The sequence below is a fragment of the Parasteatoda tepidariorum genome, chromosome 4 (genome assembly GCF_043381705.1).
Source record: "Parasteatoda tepidariorum isolate YZ-2023 chromosome 4, CAS_Ptep_4.0, whole genome shotgun sequence".
In the NCBI taxonomy this organism is placed as follows: Eukaryota; Metazoa; Arthropoda; class Arachnida; order Araneae; family Theridiidae; genus Parasteatoda; species Parasteatoda tepidariorum.
The window spans coordinates 29,281,379-29,303,406 of NC_092207.1; the positions used below are offsets into that span (position 1 = coordinate 29,281,379).

The 22,028-nt window shown below is 30.6% G+C and overlaps 1 protein-coding gene across 1 annotated transcript in view; it reads left to right on the forward strand.

Annotated features, from left to right (window-relative positions):
* Positions 1 to 6,680: 6,680 nt before the first annotated feature.
* The window catches only part of LOC107457327 (lutropin-choriogonadotropic hormone receptor), a 104,699-nt gene continuing 89,351 nt past the window's right edge, over positions 6,681 to 22,028 (forward strand). Inside the window, exon 1 of the mRNA XM_043047848.2 lies at positions 6,681 to 7,104. Coding sequence (XP_042903782.2) covers positions 6,812 to 7,104 — 293 coding nt within the window. The 5' untranslated portion in view covers positions 6,681 to 6,811. The remainder of the gene's footprint in view (positions 7,105 to 22,028) is intronic.

Consider the following 22,028-nt stretch of genomic DNA (forward strand, 5'->3'; position numbering starts at 1 on the left):
TTTGGGTCACGCTTCTGGTAGTGTGTAAATAAATGATTATAGTCACGACTACGCAAACAAAACAGATGTGAATAATGCTTGTTCTGATCTCAAAATAAATACTAGCAGAGGAGATTACGAAATAAATAAATTGTATTGTAAATGTAATAGTCAGTGTCAATGATAAAACGCCGAGAACAAATAATGTGTGCCAAATTGCTAAGAAGTTTCAGCAAACTGTACACTTGCAAACATCCAAGCAAAAAAGAAAAACGGACCACCCTGAATAAATTTGGATCTAATGATCTGATTTTCTCGTTCTTAATGGCTAGAAGAGGTGACCTAATATATGCTAAGTAATAAGTGCATAGGAAATTTCAAGTTATGAAATCAGATACAAAACGTACTTTCTCTGAATAAACATGCCTTTTTTAGACGGATTTGGATTTCTGATCCCCTAAATATAGGGAGTAGCCGATATCCGGGAAATATGGTCCCAATAGTTTGGACAGAAGACAATTCAAGGTTTGGGCCCCCTTAATGTTAATTTTACTTTTTGCTTATTTTGCTATATCTCCAAATCATTTTGAGCAAATTGAAAAACTTCCACTCACAATTATAAAACTTGTTTATCCAAAGATAATTAAATACAAAAAATAACTTTAAATGATAATTTATTATGTTATTTAAGAATGGTCGAAAAAATTTTGAATTGCAAGTTATATAATTTTTGTATCATTTTAAAGAATGTAATTTTGTATGGCAAAATATAAAATTTAAGCAAAAGTGGCCTTGTAGTTCCTGAAAAATTGAATTTCAAAAAGTCAGATAGTTGAAATTCAATTTCTCAAGAACTATTCGACCGATTTGGTTCAAATTTGGTATTTTGCTACATAAAAATACATTTTTTTAAATAATGAAAAAATTAGATATATTACAATTCAAAATATTTTGACCATTCTTAAATGAAATTAAAAAAAAACATTTACTAAGTTATATTTTGCATGGAATTATCTTTGAATAAACGAATTTTATGATTGTGTGTAAAAAATTTTCAATTCACTTAAAAAGTTCAAGATTTAGCAAAATACGCGAAAAGTAAAATAATCATTAAGGGAACCAAACTTTGGAGTGCTCTACTGACCAAACTATTAGAATCATTTTTCTCATATTGAGGCTACCCAGTATGTTTTGAGTGTCAGAAATCTGAATCCGTCGAAAAAAAGGTATGTTTATTAATGAAAAGTAAATTTTTGTGTCTGATTTCGTAACTTAAAATATCGTCTGCACTTATTAGTATATTTGAGGCCATCCCCTTGAGCTATTGATTGAGTTCTAGAACGCGAAAATCCGATCATTAAATCAAATATTATTCAGGGAGGTCCGTTGTTTTTGCACACTGTAAATGGTTGATAGCAAATATCGATGAAAGTAGAGAAGCAGTTTGTGTGTCGGTCAATATAAAAGTAATATTCTGGACATAGTCAAATCTTCTGATGTTGCATGGTACAAGAAAAATTAAATAAATCTCATTTCCAAACGAAATTTCTAATAAATTGTTCGATATTAAAATTCACGTTATGTTATAAGCTGCAATATAAATAATAATACATTTAAAAAAAAATAAAAGTAAAGATGATGATACTACCATAAATATTTTAAAGTAAAACTGAACAGTTTCGGATTAATAGCTGCATTATGAAATTTTTTGGTCCCCCCCCCACCTCAAAAAAAAAGTTAAAAAATTTAAACTTTAAAAAATAGAATTTTTCACAATATTTTAAAAATTCTGTGAGTATTCGATAATTAGAAGACTTGATATGTAATGATGAAGGCTAATTTTTCTTACTATCTAATAAAGAATTGCCTCTTAAAATACCATAATATATCGGCATAAAAACAATCTATGCTGATATACTTCGTTAAATATTTAGTACTTCAAAATTGAAAAAATATATATATTCTGAAAATAAAAACTTAAACAGTTGCCTAACTTTTTATTTTTATAATATTTTTTAAAGAATTAATGTTAATAATTCAAATATGTGTATCAAAATTTTACCGTTTGTATATGCTATAAAGAATGTGTATGATTAATTTATAATTAGAATTTTCTGTCATGAGTTTTCCATTAGCTAACTAGATAAGTTCCTAACCTGAAGCATTATGTTCGTAATTTTAAGCTTATAGGTGATTGTTAGATTTTCATCATTAAATATTGACGTTGATAAAACCGATACTACCTAGCTCATTAAGAGATTTATATGATATTGAATTAGTAATAGTTAACAAAGCTGTTCTATAAACGCTACAATGACAATAATGTCGTTGACAATGTCAAAATTGAGTATATTAATATTGCACTAATCTCGAAAAAGCTTAATAAGATTGACAAACAATTGATATTGAATTAAATAAATCGATATAACTTTGTTCTTATTTATTTATAAAAAAACCTACATAATTAATTTGATCAGGTCACAGTTTCTATATGTTTTTAAAAACTTGGAAAATGAAATAAATTTTGTTCACAAGTAATGTTTTGTATTACATACTTCATAAAGTTCGAAAACAACCATCGTTTTGCGAGTTAATTCATGTTTAAGTAAGATCCCTGTACTAGATCATGAGATTTTTGTACTTTCCTTTTGATTTTTTAAAGTAAACAATATGGAGACACCAGTGACGCGTTAATAGTTAATTAATTTTAAATTTTAAACTGTTTACTCAGCTTTAATAACTATTTTAAAGATTGTTTGCGTTGTTATAATAAAAGTTACACTGGCATCACATACTAACTACTGAATACCTTCTATGAGCCAGACTCAGTTGACCTATGAATGAGTAGGGTTCAACCTACGAAACAGTGTCCAGACTAACATATTTTAATATTTTCTGAGTTCTACAAAAATACCGTTTGAGGTGTGGTTGCTCAGGGGATAGAGCATCCGTCTCCCAGTGAGATGCCCCAGGTTCGAATCCCAGCTGTTCCTAATTAATACGAATTCTATTCCCGGCTCGCACCGAACACGATGCTGACGTAAAATATCCTCAGTTGTTGAAGAATCATGGGTAAGAGTCACTTTGCGTCGAGCTAACCATGAAGGCTTTTTCTCTCCGTGCAATTAAAATGCCGGTTAGTTCCATTAAAAAGGCTAATTTCATGAAGGCTAATTTGTTCCAGTGTTTGAAAAAGAAGTACCTTTCTCTTCTGTGTTGGATTCAAAATTACAAAGCCATGGAGTTGAACACTGATAATCGTAATTACAGAATTGGGTCAGCTGTCCAACGTCAGTTATGAAATAAAATACTGTTTGTTACTAACTTATGCCTGTCCAACAGAGGGCACTGTAATCATCCATAATAATGATGAGCATTTAATCACTGGAGTGGCATACAACTTATTAGAAAGGAAGGAATATTGGGAAGCCTATCAAATATCACACCTTCTTATTAGTTTGTTTTATTGTTTATATTTGATTGTTATTAAACATATTCTGCAATTGCATCCTTCTACGTTGAACCATTCTGCAAAACCGTAGTATCTAATTAAGTAGAAGTTCTCAGAAGTAATTATATCAAAATTAGATAATGATCCAATTTGTTCCTTCTATATTTACTCGTGCTCCTTACACCAAAAGCCCTTGAGCATTAGAAATCGCTCTCGAAGGGAACGGTATTATTTTGTTCTTTCTTATTGATCACCTATACTCATAATATTTTTAAGAATTTAGTGACTTTCATTAAGTTGGTACTGTATTTAAATAGCTTTCACTTATTCGTGGAAATTCCTTGAAGCAATGTTGACCAAGTATTCTTCATTTATATTGTGCATGTCTATATATGCGCAGTGTCGTATTTAACAATCCCATTAACATTAGAAAGACTAAACATCGATGTATACCTAGAAAATCTGAACGGTCTCAGTCAGGCCCTTCCCAGGTTGCTTGTTTAGAGATAAAGTAGATTTTAAAATTTAATCACAATAAATTTAATACTAAATATAAAAGATTATGTCATCGAAATTCTGTAGTATTTTATTCGATTTGATTAACGAAACTATTTGATTAAATAGAACATTGACTTTTCAATTGTACTTATAAATTACTTACTTAGATTATTGAGCTTTCTTCTCAATGTAAATAGCAATTGAAGATATTTTTAAATACGCTCGTGTTTTTTTAAATGAAACTGGGGTACATTATATCAACTAATGGGGGCCTTATATCCAAACCAACCAGGGGTAAAGGAGTACCAACCAAAATACCTAAGGTGCCACTTTGGATCCTCCCGTCATTCTTGGTATAAAGTTCTATATATGCATTCTCAAAAGGCTAACACATGAATAATTAACAAGACACTTAAATTGCAGCAAATTATGAAAAATCGGAAATGCTCAATGTTTTCAGTCAGTTATTTTATGGGTAACTTAGCAGAAAAGGGGGCCTTAATTATTCAGACTTCTGCTCACCTTATGCCCTTCTGCTCGACGAAACAGCTTATTAACTGAACCTTTAGGACCTGTGCTCATGAAAAGCTTATCGACATTACTTCTACTAAGTCTTGGAGGACTGCCATCCTAAATTTGCGAAATGGCCCAAGACGAAGAGCGGTGGCTGAATTCCGCTTGGCCACCGGTCATGACTGTCTGCTGAAACATCTGTCTAGATTTGGTATCGTTCCTTCCCCGGTATGCACTCTTTGCAGTTCTGGTGAGGACATGGACACCACGCACCTTCTCCGCTGCTGTGCACTTTGCAAGAATTCTATCACTGAACGCTATTGGGAAGCTAGAGACATGCTGTGATTAATAGACTTTGTTACAGCATTTTTTATTTCTGTTCTTATTTTTATTCGATGTTTATGTATGCTGTTACTGTCTATAATCTGCCATTGGAAATAAAATTAAAAAAATTATGAGTAAAGAAAAACAAGAGGGAACGAAACAGCCCCAGCTGTCTCATAATGTGAACTAGTCTAAAATTACAAAACTGCCAATTGAAGGTTTTGAGTATTATTCATTCAGGAGGTTAATTGATGGCAGCCTTTTGCTTTATCTCTTTACGCCTTTTAATCTTTGGAACATATATTTAAATAAATAAAAATGTTTAGACATATTTTCGGCACGCATTTTAAACCATTTAATAAGTTTAAATAATTAGATTAAACATTACCGCATAAGTGCTCTCTCATTAGTTAATATAAGTAGGCGTAAGTTAATATAAGTAGCATAAGTTAATATAAGTAGCATAAGTTAATATAAGTAGGCTAGAGAGAAACAGATTTCATTTTACATGAATTGGCATCGCCTTTTTCTATGCACTTTGCTGAACAATTGTGTAGTACAGAAGAATCCGAATTATAAATTGTTGCATACATAATAAATCGAAAGAATCGACTTAATTCTCCATTCATTAACAAGAGTGTCTGTATGTCACGACTTAAACTTCCCTTCTTATGCTTTTGAATAAAATAAAAAAAAAACTAATATGAATCAGAAATGTGAATAGTTGCTGTTTTAGTTGACGAAAAGAATTAATGTAGCTAATTCTACAGCTTTTTACATAATTATCTGTATGTTATAATTTTTAATCCAGTTCTCTTTTCTCTTTGATGAAAAATGGAGTACTATTGATGGAGAGACATACTTAAATTTTCCTTTTGATGCCCTCCTTGAAGAAATGTGGAATACTATAGATGAATTGGAACTATGAACTACTGTTGTCATTTTTTCTAAAATGAAAATCTACGACATCTAGCAAGGATAGCGGTATGCTCATTCTAAAACTTGCTCTCAGAGCAAAACGCATTAAAATTACACCATTTTTCTAAATCCATTTAATGCTTTACTATAGTTTTTGGGGGAAATATTTTAACATCACATTGTAGGAAATTTAATGGGCCAAAACCATATTTAAATACCATGTTGAGATAATTTAATGGTTTATTTCATGGTTTCCTGCAAACAATGTTTTATGCGTTCTTGCAACATTGTTACAAACAAACAATGTAACAATGTTTATACGTTAAGATACCCGATATATCAGATTTCATTTTGAAACAATTTTACTTTAACTGATAAAGAATATGAGTTGGGGCCTTGTTTCAATGAATTTAAATTTTAAATGCAAAACTATGCATAAGGATCTTCAAAGATGGAATTTTTATTTGAAGACCTTGTGTAAAAAGTTGCTAAACCACATCGTATAAAAATTTTAAATTCCCTTCCACAAATAGTTACATAAAAAAGGGCTAATATTCAGCAATAATTTTACCAACTTGAAACAAGTAGTATTAAATTTATTTTACAAAATGTAAATCCATTTAACTCTTAACTTCAAAAAACTGGTAATCACTTTTTACTAATCTGATCTATATTGTTAACTACAATTTATTTTTATGTGATCTTGCAAGTGCGCATCCTTTCATATAAATCTTCACAAAATTCAAGTAACAAAATGTAACAGAACTACAAAGATGTGATTAAAACCCTTTTGGCAGGATAGAAATCGAAAAATTTGAAACTTTCTTAGTAATAAAATTCGAAATTAATCCATCTTTACTTTAACTATCGCTTTTCACCTGTTGAAAGAGCGCGCGCTCAAATGCCAAACCACAAATTCCTTACCCATCCACAAAAATCAATATTTTCTGCCCAGTCGCAGAAGAGAGCCATAAGATCTTTCTTAAACCTCACTCACAATGTCAGTACTCCTCCGAGCTACATGTGCTTCAAAAAGTTCTCTGTAGACAAACTCTTCCTCAGCGGCAAACTTTTTCCTCCTGTCTTCAAAAACTTCGCCAAATAAACAAAGGAAAAAATTCCCAAACTATGTTGAGTACCACTTCAGAATTGAAGTTTTTTCACTTCTTGGTGTTTCTGCTTGTACTTTTATTTGCCCGAGCGATGATGTCCCCGGAACTTTTTCTGTTGGGGGACAAGAATGATTCTTCGTTGGGGTTCCACCATTACCCGATAGGGCTGAGGGGTCTCAGAGCCGGACATCCGGCAGAGGGTTGCAAGTGCCATCGAGATCCCATCTTACCTGAAGAGATTGTTTGCGTCTGTAGAGGACCAAGGGTCAAGGATTTTAAAGCCAATCTGACCAGAGGGTTAACTCGGCTGTGAGTATTATCTTCCTTCCTTTCTTAACTTCGGCGTGAATAAGTTGTTGTAAAGTTTGTCTGAATAAAAAATGGAGTGTGTGAAAGGGAATTTAAAGCAGGCCATTTCGTCGCCAAGTATCTGTTTGTGCATGTTTTTGCTCTTTGGAGTGTTTGCGTACCTGACATGCTTCGGTTGAAGAGTCTACTCTCATCAGTTTGCGGCTGTGTTTAAAATTATTTTTACTGTTTCGTGCTTGAAAGCAAACAATTACATAAAAAATAAAGAATTTTAAAATAAAAAATATATATTCATAATTAAAATTGTTCTATTTCACTATTTGAGAGGGATGCATTTCGGATACTGTCTTTTTAAACTTGTCTTAATTAAATTTTGAGCTCTGTGTTTTCAGGGCCTTAAGCGCAAAAGTTTTAAAATCACTTTAGCATGTGAGACTACATATAAATGAATAATAACAAAATTTTTAAACTTTCATGTAATAAACTATAAAAAATATTAGTTGTCCTTCTAATTGCGTATTTTAAATTTCAATATAAAATCCCGATAAAAAAAATTCTTTTCAATATTGTCGCAAAGCACTTTTTTTACTATATCTTCTACTTATATAAATATTAAATAACATACTTATACTATTCTAAAACAAGATTTTCTTTAAGTTAAGGTGACAAATTTCACAAACGTGAAGTAAAACACAAAATTATTATAAAATTTCTGGCGCAAGCTTTTATCTAAAAATTTTTATTATTGCTTTCAGAAATATTAACCCTAATTTTCTAATATATTCACATCGAACCTTTGTATTTCACAGTAATGTACTAAAAACAAAACATGATATTGAGCGCGTATGATAATTAATATTGTTTCACCCGGTCTGACTTGAAACTTCTTCTGATAGATTTAATAATTTAATATTCTTTAATAGATTTAATTGTTTAATCTTCTTTTAATAGAGTTAATAGTTTAATTTCTTCCCCCAGGACTTGACATTCGTTCTTTTACCACTCATTTTTCCTTAAAAAATAGAAAACTATTAAAACACGAAAGGAGCAGAAAAATTAAACGTGCTATTTTCAGAATTCAGATTGCTTTCGCTGTTAATGTCTCATTAACTTTGGCTTTTTGCCAAATTAAACTGATGATGACGTCAATCTGGACTCATAAGTAGAAAATTTTTGAGAAGAAAAGAAGAAAAAAATGTGGGAAAGAAAGAGAGGGTTAAATTTTCAATGGGTTTCTATTTCTGAGCAAAGGTAAATATTATAACTAAGATGGCTGGGTAGTCTAAAAGAAAATCGTAAGTTATTCACGAAGATTCTTATTTTTACATCAGCTAAGTTATGATTTTGAATTTTGTGGAAATTTTCAGCAAAAAAGCGCTCTCTCGGTTTATACACGGATAGGCTTAGATTGGAAATATTCAGTAAATCATTAGTAAAACCTTATTTATTAAGGAGAATTTAGATCCTAGTTAATAAATTAAAAACACTAAAAAAACTCTTTATAAATCCAGTTCAGTCAAACTCTAAATTTTATTGAAAAAAAAATAGAAATTAGTAAAATTTAAGGATAGATTTATATCTTATTTTCAAAAAATTTGAATTTCCCATATTTGAAATGAATTAAAACTGTTCAACCAAATTTCAAACCTTGCTCAGATAGTTTTAATTTCCTAAACCAAAATTTAAATTTCATTCAAATTAATTGAAATGAACTAAATCTAAAATCTTATCCAACTGAATTAAGTTTTCTTAAACAATTTTAAGCCCAATTTAAATTAATTTCTTCTAAGTTTGATTCCTTCATTAAATAAATGCCATTTCCAATATTTTTTTAAATTTGTAATTTATCTACTTAAAGTTAATGAAGTAAAATTATTTTCTTAGAATCTAACTTATTGAAGTTGTAAGAAAAGTGGAACGTTTTACAATATAAAAAAGTAGAACATTTTACAGTACTTTTTATTTACCAGTAAAACGAATAAAAGAATTTCAAACAAAGTTCTCTTGTCTCATAAGTTTTACTTTTCTTTCTCAAATAAAAGAGTAATTGAGTTCGTAATTTTTCAACTAATGGAGTTCCACTTGAGTAATTTTTTAGATGGATATTTACTTAAGACATCGGTTTTTTCTTTCTACTATATTCGCTGAAAACATTTTAGATTTTCATTACAAAATTAAGTTAATAAAAGAAAAGAACTTAACTAAACAATTATATCTTTAAAAGACAAAAATTAAAGAGAACTTTTGCAGTTAATAATACAAAAACGTATTTCTTATTTCTGAATAATGAGATAAATAAATAAATGTTTCATTTTTGTTCCAATTATTTAAAATAAGAATTTTTTAATAAAAGCTTGAAAGTTATTGTTTTATATATATACTTCATTATTGTTTAAATAAAATGATTTAGAATAATATGGAATAAAAGTTGAAAAGTGGTATTAAATTACTAAGTTTAATTTATAAATAATAAGGTTTCAATACATTTTTTTCACTAATTGAATTATGATAATTTTTATACTAATATAAAAAAAAAGTTTAACTGCTTGTTTAATTAAAATAAATAGCATAACGTGAAGAAAAAAAATTAATTAAGCATGAATAAACTTTCATCTTATAGAATGAAGTTAGAGTTTAATTAATTTTATAAGTAATGTTTTTTTAAGTACAGGTTAACATTTAAAGATTAAGTACTGATTAGGTACAGCCAAACAAGGTAAATACTTTTCTAAGTTTTGAAATAGTGTACAAAGCATAAATTGATGCTAGATAAATAAAATTTTGCGTCGCGTAGAGCAAAATCAATTTTTTTATATGAGTATATACAGTACACAAAGAAAAAAGGGACCAACCTGAATAGCTTTTAAACTAATGATCGGATTTTCACGTTCTTGGATTTAGTCTTAATAACTAGAGGGGGTGACCTTAAAAATGCAAGTTTATTAGTGCAAACGATATTTTAAGTTACAAAATCATAAACAAAAACGTACTTTGAATAAGAATACCTTTCTTCCTTCGGATTCAGATTTCTAATCCTCAAAATATAAGAGTTAACCACAATTTGCTTAAGAACGCGTTTGGTTGGATCATATAATATTAATTTTACTTCTTACATATTTCTGCAAAACATTTTTGACGGCAAATATAAAGTTCTTTTATACATAGATAATTCCACGCAAAACAGAACTATTAGTAAATATTTGCTATTTCTTAATAATTTATTCAATATTAAAGAAAATAATAAATTTTAACTGTTGGGTTTTGGACCATTTTTTTCAAATGAGTCGAAAAGTATTTGAATCATTTTAAAGAATAAAAATTTTGATTGGACAAAATACAAAATTTGACCGAAATCGTTTGAATAGTTCATGAGAAATTGAATTTGAAGTATTTGATTTTTATTTATTTTTTTTGAATTTGGGACATTTATAGTATATAAATTTAAGAAAAATGAGATTAAATATACATATATTTGAGACTTATATACCAATATACAATATGTTTGATAATAATATTAAAACTTAAAACGTTTATCTTCGTATAATTTCATTGTAAGAAAAGAGGGTCAATATATTCCGTAACACATTTTCCACCATTAATTCATTGCTACTAGCATTCCAATATTTAGGACAAGTTTGGCCTATACATTTAGAGTAAATAATTAGTCAAATAGTTGCTGAGAAATAAAATGTTGAAAAAGTCGCATATTTAAAATTCCGAATCTGCCGAAAACTAAGGTGGATTTATTCAAGGAAAGTGCGTTTTTGTGTTTCATTTGATAATTTGAAATGTCGTCCGAATGAATAAATAAGCAAATTTGAGGTCCCCCCCCCCTCGAACCACTAAGATTTAGTTCTAGAACTTGAAGATCCGTTCGTTAGATTGCAAATTATTTAGGATGGTCCGTTAATTTTTTTGTGCACTTTACATTTTTTTTGTAATTGCTTGTATGTATTTTAAAAAAAAGCTATACGTTCATACTTTCATTTCGCAAGAGGTATTCGAAAATTTTGTTTAATTTTTTTTTGTCGTTTATAATTATAAATTTGAAATAATGCAATTTCTTACGTACCTTAAAATGAATAATATTCTTCGGCCTTTGTTTATTAAAATAATAACAAATGACAAATGAAAATTATTTATTTATTTATTTATTTCAAATGGCAGAGGTGATTGACATGAAAAAGCAAAAACATAGGAACAAAACAAGAAAGTAAAAAGTCATTTCCTTAGGAGCGCTCTTGCTTCCCAATATCGCTCGGTAGACGACGACCCGCGGAGGGCCCTGCAGCACAGGATGTGGCTGCCATACAAAACAGCTTGGCTTATGCATAGAGAACAATAGGGATCAGGTGCCAGCCCTAAACGAAACAGGTGCGCGGCAAGGCAGTCATGTCCGGTATGTAGTCGAAACTGAGCCACCGCTTCGCGGCGCGGCCAGTCTGGAATGGTGTTCTGTCGAAGATCTCTCCACACTTTGGTTTTTACCCTTTCTGACAATTGATGGTGGAAATCCCCATTGATTTTTGATCTAATAATCCTTTTTAAAGTTGAAAAGGGGACTGGGCTACTAAGAGCCTGGAGAATTCTTGTGCCTCTCTTTGCCAAAACATCAGCCCTCTCATTTCCTGCAATATCACAATGCCCGGGAATCCATTGTAGGGCTACAGTTTTGCCAAAATGGTGGAGTTTGCGTATCGCATCCTGACATTTTAGAACGTCGCAATTGGAAGGGCAATGCATAGATTCAATCGAGCAAAGCGCCGCCTTCGAGTCTGAAAGGATAACCACATTTGAAAAAGACTCAATAAAACAAAAAAGCTGTTCAAGAGCAATACGGATTGCAACAACTTCCCCGTCAAAAGCAGATCTATTGGCACCCACTGGAGCACCAAAGGAGAAGAGATTACAAGAGATACCAGCTCCAGCATTTGGTTGATCCGGATGGAAAGAGCCATCTGTAAAAACTCTCAGCCAGAGCGGTTCCGGGTAACGGATTCCCATTGTCTCCAGCGCAAGAAGGTGGAGAGCAGCGGTAGATGTTTCACTTTTAACAATGTCCTGTTCAAGAGAGAGCCTGACATTAATTTTTTGGTAGTCAAGTGGGCTCACCAGTTCCACCTGACCTTCTAGTTGGGGCAGATCGATCCCAACCAATTGATCTTTGACAGTCTGAATAAATCCATTTTGAGTTTTTAAATTACGAGGAGTAAGTTGATAGTTAGTCCAGAAATTATCCATTTGGGTAAGTTTAAAGTATGAAAATGAAAATTATTTTTTTATGGAATTATCAAAGGGCATTCTAAGTTTATAATTAGTTGCAAAAAATATCGCTTAAAATCTTTGAGTTATAGAAAAATACACAAAAAATGGAATTAACATTAGGGGCTCAAACTTTCGAAAACTCTCTTAACTAAACATTATCAGACAAACAAGACGAGCTTTGAAATTTAAACTTAAGGAACGCAATAGATATGTCCGTTATAAAGAAAAAGAAAAACCATCAATTGCTGCACATTGCTAAAATTTTGGCATATTTCCACCCTAGCCACATCAGCTCATCTTGATGCCCTGGAAACTTATTTTATTCAGATGAATACTGATTCCCTTGTAAACGACATGTGTTACTCACCATCTCTCCATAGTGCGTGGAAAAACATTTTACCCCGATTTGCTCCTTTCTGTCAATGTGGAATTATTTTTGTTCCGTTTTTTGTTTTTTTTTCTCTCTCGGCTACTGTGGTTTTCCTATTTTTTTTCTCACATTCATTTCTAATTCTTCGTTGACGAATTCACATTTTATGCTTCAAATCACTTTTGTTTCCTCCGCGCGCTTTTCACTTGTTTCACTTTTGCTTCTTGAAAATGAACATCTGTTTTTGAGAGCTTGAAACATGTCGACCCGTATTTTCAATTTGCATATTTTTGAAGCGAATTAAGTTTTTAATCAGGTGATGGTAGAGCATATATAAAGATCTAATAATGACTTTTCCGTCATTATTGGAAGTTTAAAAACGAGTAATTGCGCAATTTCCAGACACTGGCGGTATGGTGGCCAATATGGCGGTTTGTTTAAATAAAGTGTACTATTTGAATTCTTGTCGGATTAGAATCCCAAACTGATTATAGCATATTTAATATCAAATAAGTTTCGATCCCCTTTACTAATTTATCAAAAATATTGATTGCGGTCAATTATTTCTCAAGTGATTTCAATCTTACTTGTCGGATTTATTTGACAAATTACTCATATAAACAGTTATAACATGCATGTTTTAGTTGTATAATAACGATGTTTATGTTCTCATAAAATTTGCATAAATTTATGAATTCTATGACATAATTTTATGTTATTTAACTTCGATTCACTTCAATTTTGTTTGAATTCATATTGATTTTCTGTCTGTACTGTATGTATGTATGATTCAAACTAACTTTATTTAAAAAAAATATTGTATATATGCATCCTAAATTTATGACTCATTCCTTACATTAGGGGGATTGGAAAGTAGCGTCGTTTCGGTGCATTTGATATTTGTTATCAAGAATTTATTCTTAATCAATAATATATTCACCCTCGTTAACAACAACCTTTCAATGCCGAGGCAAAAATGAATCGAAAAAAATTAATTGGTGTTTAAGACTAACGAATATTTAGTGATCCGCCGACCAGGTGGCCGAGCTATTAGCTTGTCTAGCTGCGAAGCCAATGGCCGCGTGTTCGAATCCCGCTCTGGGCATGGATGTTTCTCTCGATGGGTTGTCATCTGGTGTGTGTGATGTGTGAATGTGGCCCACCCAATGAACGGGTATTTGTGGCAGTGTGGCGTGGGTAATGTTGCTCACCTCCGTGACTTAGGTTCGCAGGTACCCACTGGGTAGCGCTAAATGAGCAACACTTCCGGCATCTTCCAAGGCGAAGAACGAAAGTTCAGTACCTGCCGTTACGAAAAAAAAATATTTAATGATCTGAAACTACATTACTTTCCGGTCCCCCCAATATGTGCATCGTATTTTAATCGTATTACGGTTATTATCGTATTACTGTAATTATAAGTTTTAGTGTTATTGAATAACAAACTCGGTGGCGGCTACTTTATACCAAATAGTATAAAAGAACATGGTAGATGGACTATGCTATATATTTATGCAGGGACTATCCTTTGTTTTGGTGTATTTTGGTGTAATTGACCATCATTTTGGTCTAAAGTAGTTGCCATAATTTTTGGTGTTCAGATGCAATAAAATTTTTTTCAATGCAGTGAAAGCATATGTTCACTAAAAAAACTAATATTTTTGTGATTACTAACACCATCCAATTTAACGAAATGCCGAAAATCAGGGAAGGCTTAAGAATTCTATTTTCAAGATAAAAATATTTAAAATGTCTTTTCATACTAAACTGAGGCTGCTCTTCTGCTATTTAATTTTTTTCCCATCGTATCTCAAGAGGGGAGGTGATTTTCTACATTTAAGAATACCAATTTAGAGAAGCTGCTTTAAAATTTTATAAATTGTAGAACTTGGAAGTAGATTCTAAGAGACATTTTAAAGAATTTAGATATACCGGCTTAGAAAATATAACAACGGAAAAACGCTGTTTAAAAAAAAAAGAAGTTTTCTTATTAAATATCATCTGATTTCAAGACTAGGCGGGAAAAAAGTTCTATACAGTCCTGGCCAAATTATTAGACGCACTGTAGTTTAATAATTACATGTTTTGCACGAGTTCATATGCAATACTTTTATATTTAAACATACCTGTAATGGGTTTTCATTCAAAAGACTTTTTATATACTTCCTATTTGTATTTATTTTTAACGTATTGCATTACAATGTTAACCAATTGATACACGAACGTAAACAAGCGCAAACCGGTTTCAGTAGCGTTGTCGCGTGCGTCAGTTGCGGACGTGTTTCTGTCACCTTTATGTGCTGCGTTTATTTGTTTCGCAGTTTTGTACTAAGCAGTCATTTGTTTATTTTGTGTGCAGTGTTAAAATAATCAATTGGAACATTTTCATCGCGAATAAAAAAAGCGATCTTTCATCATGTAAAAAAAAGCTGACGTAAAGGCATTCGTGAATGCTAAAATATTTTCAAAACGTGAACGAAAATTGAAGATTTCCAGTGAAGTTAGTGTACGTCACATTAAAAAGAAAATTGAGTCAGGGTTCTAATTGAGCCCGGAACGAAAAGATGCGATGGAATCTTATAGTGCGTCGAATTCTTAGGCTAGGGTCTGAACATTGCATTGAATCTTCAAATGGTATAAATCCCAAAACTTCAGTCCTTCTTTCTAATGTCACATGGCACCGTTTCTCTCTTAATCTTTTCATAGCATAGCAGAATGCGTCTATACGATGCATATTTTGGATATCGAGGACTTTTACTGAATTTATTTCGATTGAAAATTATAGGAATCGCACTTGAATTGCCTCATACTAGATCTTTGCATTATGTCGGCCAGGAATGCCATTGAATCTCCAAACGATTTTGAAGGAAATTAATTATCGACTATGTCAACCTTCATCTATCAAAAGGTACCTCTAGATAGAATCAAATTAACCTGTCTTATATACTAGTGAATTGGTATTCAGTATTTATAGTGGTAATTACGCCACAGTTTAAAGCCCAAAACTTCAGTCCTTTCTAATATTACATGGCACCGTTTCTCTCTTAATCTTATTATAGTATAGCAGAATGCGTCTATACGGTGCATATTTTGGATATTGAGAACTTTTACTGAATTTATTCCGATTGAAAACTATAGGAGTCGCACTTGAATTGCCTCATACTAGACCCTTGCATTATGTCGATCTATCGCGATATATTGATGTTTTTATGCATCGTAAAGCGTTTATTCTCACGATATAACGATAATAAATTAGAATAAAATAACTTACGATCATCGTCAAATACACAGAAACTCTCGAGAACGATAGTATCGTGATTATCATTGACAATGATAAATATGTAATACAATAATGTCACGAGTTCGGGTATAAATATCGGTTACGATAATGTCGCAAATTATTCTTGGTAATGATAATTTACGAATGTATGAGTGTTAACGATATTATCGTTAACATCATTTACCTTGACCTTGAAATATCGAAATTTTCTAACGATATTGTTAAAATTATATTTTTTAAACAATAAACGTTTTTAAACAATAAACGTTTTTAAAAAATGCAAAGTATTACGATACTTATCGAATGATTGGTACCTATCTTCAACAATGAATACCAATTATGATAATGTCACAAATGCTACTTGATAACGAAAATTTTCCTGTACGATATTATCGGTACATGAGCGTTGATAAATTTTATTTGAGTAACGAAAATATTCGCTTAAGTAAAAGTATTGCAAGTCAGCCAAATAGGAAAAAGATAGAAATATATCGTAACATGATGATATTTTCTAACGAGATATCGCAATAATTTTAACACAATGTCGTCTAAAATTAACAAATAAACAGTCATCTTTCAAACACAGTTGCATATCATCTAGCACTTATAAACTTTCTTCTTTAATTTTGCACCATATTACAATTTTCGGTTTTACAATTGCATGAAAATGAAATTATATTTTGTAATAAAATGTGCTTTAGCAAAAAAAATTAGTGCAGTTTGTGACACTTTCGATAATTTCTTACGAGAATTCATAAAGTTGCTGTTGTTGGATGCTTACAAATTTTGAGTCTATTGATAAACTTATGAAGTAAAATCGTCAGAGTAATTATATTCCACCAGAATGTTCACTAAATACCGCCTTTAATATAGATATTTTTTAAATTAAAGGAAAAATAAATCACCAATGGAGGTCACAAATTACTATTTAAGTGACGAATTAACAGAAACGCTACGGAACCTGACAAAACACCATTGAGGAAGGCGAGTGGGCGAAACATTAAAACCTGTCCGATTGCCGAAAAAAACAGGGAAGAGATGAAAGATGCTAATCAAAAACACTTTAAAGTTTTAGCCGGCATTTAAATAAGTTCTGATATTTTGCACAGCTGATTTCGAGAGCTTTTCTGTTTTTTTTTCTCACTTAAATATTAATTATCGACACCATGTTTCCTACAAACTTGACTTCATTTTTTTTTTCAATTCTGACAAGGATTCTAAAAATACAAAGGGAGGAATTTGCTTATTACAATACATTTGAACTATTTGTGGCAATAACACAAAAATCCATTGAATACGAACGCACTTTTTGCTCTAGATAGAGATGCAATTAAATAAACATTAACAATTCAAGTTGCTTTATTACGCAAATATTTATTTGAAGGAAAAAAGATAGTTTCACACACATTGAATTTTTTATTTATGCTTTTATAAATGCTTTTATAAATAAATAAAACACAACTCAATTGAAATAATTAATAGTCTTCTAAATTTTCATTTAGTTTTGAATCAGTTTTAATTTTAATTCAACAGCATTCGCGAGAAGCATTCCAATTTACTTAAACTTTAACTCAAATAGGAGTTAGTCAGAATGATTTAATATCCATTAGTAAAAGATAACAAATTCTACCTTCTTCCAATAGTTTGTTTAATGATGTACCTATTACCAGAAAATTCGGTATCTTATCTCAATTCCTATCTTTTGATCTCATAGCAACGAAGTTTGAAAGCAATGGATGCATTAACCGATCTATAACAATAAATATACAAGAATTTGTGTGTGTATTCCTCTTACAATTCCTGAACTAATTTAACTTTGATCCTAGAATTTAAACATCGAGTGAAAGGGGAAACTTAAGTTCTCCTTCCTCAAAATCGTTAAAATATTTCATTTAGTCAGCTCGGAGAGACGTTTGAAAAATAAACTTTTTTCATCAGTTTTGCAATTTAAAATGCAGACGATTCTATTTATTTGAATGTTAAAAGGATAATAGTGTTGTTTGCTGGCTTATGGCTCTGTTTCATCAAAAAAAAAAATCGTTTCTCGTTTCTAGTTATTTTTCATTCATTATGTCAGGTAAGACGGATTATCAACGTAAATGGCATGAGAGGGCTACATCACCGAATTAGTATTCCTAATGATGTTTAAAATCAGGCATTTATTCTGATTATAGTTACGCTTTCGAAAGGTGATTCCACAAAACTAAATTATTTTAAAACATCGACAATTGAAATAAAGAAAAAATTACATTATGGAAGAAAAAGCAAAATGAATGGAGGGAAAAAAACCTGCTTATTGATTTTGGGGGAACATAGAAAGTCAATTTACCAGTATTGACGCCAATGATGCATGATTAATTTTGGTAATTAGTACAATTGTTACAGTATCAATAGGTACTATTTTTGAAAATACAAAATATATTTATATTTAATATCGGTGACCCCTTGTGGCTTAGTGGTCGCTTTTCGCTCTCTTGTGCTACAGGTCTAGGGTTCGATCCTCAAGCCGAGAAAGTTGAATCAGCCTTTCATCCCTTCAGTGGGTCGATAAAATAAGAACCAAGCATGCTTGGGGACTAAACACTGTGAGTTCCGCTTTCGTTTTACCACCTAACCGGAACATCTGCTCCTGCACCCCAGAGCCCAAGGTCAAGGAAACTAAGATGGGCACGGCTCTCTGTCACGCCACTGAGTACACACACGGACTGTCGCGCCATTGATTTAAGTTTATTTAATATAGGTGATATATGTACCGAAAGGAATAAACACTTAAAAGCTTCGGAAAAAATGAAAAAGTACATTAAATTTAAAAGAGATTCGGAATTCTTCCCACCTATACGAATCAAAATCCATCCTAAAAGCTTTAACTCCATGTATCTCCACTTAGTATACTCTCGTTAATATATTTTATTGAATAATCAGCTTTAAACAGTCCACTCTATTCTAAATTTACAATTACCAATGTTCAACTTCCTAGCCTTAAAATACTGAACTTAGTTCAGAAGAAAAGGAAACTCCTGGATCAAGCATTGGGACAAACTAGCCTAGTGGAAGACTTTTTCATGGAACTAACCGACATTTGCGTTATATATTTAGAAGAAAACCACAAAAACTTCCCACTGTTAGCCCAACGGCTAGAAAGGATTTTATCCCATAACTACATTTATATTGTAATTTTATAGCCATGGTTGGATGAACCTATATCTGTTACGTGGGAAGGAAAACCACGAAAATCTTCCCCGATTAGCCCACAATCTTGGGGACTCTAACCCATAATTCATCAACCACTGAGGATATTTTAAGTCAGCACTGTGGTCTTTTCGAACCAGGTGCGGAATTCGTATCAACCAGGTATTACTGAGATTCGAACTCGGTTTACCTCATTGGAAGGCGAATGCTCTATCCCCTGAGCCCCCACGGCTATAGTTATAGTCAATACTCTTAACAACTACATACATAGCTACTTTACCGCAGAAATATCTATTTTACCATTACTTTAATATTACGTGCATATCCTCCGCTGGGAAGAAAGTAGCCTATTTGCTAATGTTCCTGTGTCGAACATTCAAAATTTTTTCAAGACTGGGATATCGGAATTATATAAAAATTGAATGTGTTAGAGATCAAACGGTACGCCAGTACCATCAAAATCCTAAATAGAAAAATCTATATCGGAATCAGTAAATATAACACAGATAAATCTGTATTAAAACACAGTAGTAAGACAGGCATGATCAAGCCAGGTCGAGGTAGTGTCAGTGAAGAGATGTATCTAAGAGACTGGGAAGTGCAATGCCATCAACCATATTCTCCGAAATCCCTTTACTACTTATGAAAGAATAAATTTATGGCATTCACTTTAGAAAAGTTCAAAGTTATAGACGATGGAGCTGTAGCTGAATCCGAATGTAGTCTGCCAACAAGCTGAACACACACTGGAGACTGTATTAAAAGTCAATCTAAGGTTGATAATATGAATCTACTTCGTATAATAAGCTGTTACCACTATTCCAATCCAATCGTTCACTTCTTATATTGAAAAAGAAGAAATAAGAGAAAAAAATAAATGTTTCTATACTATAGAAGAGGTTTCAAAAGAAAAGAAAGAGATCCTTTCCTTTTTTTATTTCTTATTAAAACATCACACAATTTATAACTCAATGAACTTTTTAAACATTGATTTATTGTAGTTTATTGAAAGTAAGCTAAATTGCTTTCTTTCATTTTTTAAAAAGAACTAAATTGCTTTCTTTCATTTTTTAAAAAGAACTAAATTGCTTTCATTTTTTAAAAAGAACTAAATTGCTTTCATTTTTTAAAAAGAACTAAATTGCTTTGTTTCATTTTTCAAAAAGAATAAAGCTGTTATAGATTTTAAGTTAAAATAGATTAGAGTTAAAATAGATTTTAATTAATTTGCTTATCTTTGATTTTGAACAATATGTTTAAAAAAAAATATTTTTCTTGTTTAAACAAATACTTAATATGAAAAATTAAGCAATCCTTTTGCACGATTTCAATAAAAAAAGAATTAAAAAAATTTTCCCGGAAAAATTTTTTTTCTTAATTCTAATGATTTCAAAACAATTAATGAGAACAACACATTTGGACAAAAGAAAGATTATTTTTTCTTATTAATAGTAATTATTTAAATATTTACAATCAAGAAAAAATGTATTGAAACAAATTAATCTCGATTTCTAAGATAATTATCTCTGTTGATTAAATTCAAAGGCGTAATTAAATTTTAAATAAAGATCAATTGAAGAAGACAACGCAAAAATACTTGTCAGAATCATTTTAAATGCATTTAAAAATACTTTTAATTAACGGATAAAAATCATATAATTCATCCTTACCAATTAAAATAGAACTTTAAGATTTCACTTCATTGTTTTTTATTGCAATAAAGCCCACAAAAAATTGAGAATTTTCGAAAATTCCTGAAATTAAATATAGTTGTATAAAATAACTAATGAAGTCAAATATAGTAAATTAAGGGAAAAAAAATAAATGGCCTAATTAGAATCGTCTCAATTTTTATCAGTGTATAGTCAGAGCTAGATAGAAACAAATTATTTATCAGTTGAGACTTTTATTCAATATTACAAAAGTGCCATTTATTTCATTAAATTTTATTATTAATAAAGGAAAAGATTTAGACAGTTGGAATTATTGTCTTATTCATGAGCAAATGGCACATTGGTATTTTTATTTTCTCTTGTTGATAATTTTGGTCAATTTCTTTGTAATTTATTAAGGTATTTATTATATTAGATTTTGTAAATTTATTAATTAATTTTCACTTTTTTTTGATAATTTAAGATTTTTTTAAAATAAAATTCGATTTATATAAGATAATATAGATATAATAAAACAAATATAATGTAAGTGCAATATAACAAAAATCTAATAATGCATTTTCAGTTTTCCCAACGAATTGTATATATAAATGTATTTTTTCTATTCAAAATGTTAAGTACAGAATTTTATTATTTTTTATTAGCAGTATTAAAATATAACCTTCCAAATTTCTATCAATAGTTTGTTTGCGCGAGTCACATGACCTGTGCCTCTCAGTACCTAGATTTGTCAAATCACTTTATAAAAGACATTTCGAATTTAAAAAAAATATTGAAAATAGATTATAAATATGGTAATTTGTCTTCGAAATAGACTTTTCTTTAATTGGATTGCATTTCAGTTCTTAGTTTCATATTAATGATTACGTGGCTTAATATTAATTAAAATGAAAATTGTTAATAATGTACTTTCATTTCAAGAATGAGCTTTTTAGAACAAAATTAGTTCCATTTTCAATATATTTTTTTAAACAGCAAGGTAAATAATCAAATTTATGAAGTAATTACAAAAATGTATGAGCTAAAACTACCTTGTGTACCATTTAAAATGACAATCTAAGTTCCTATTTCAATTTTTAAAAAATACACATATTTAAAATGGTGCTTAATAAATGCTTTTGATAAATTTATAAAACTCTTCTACACT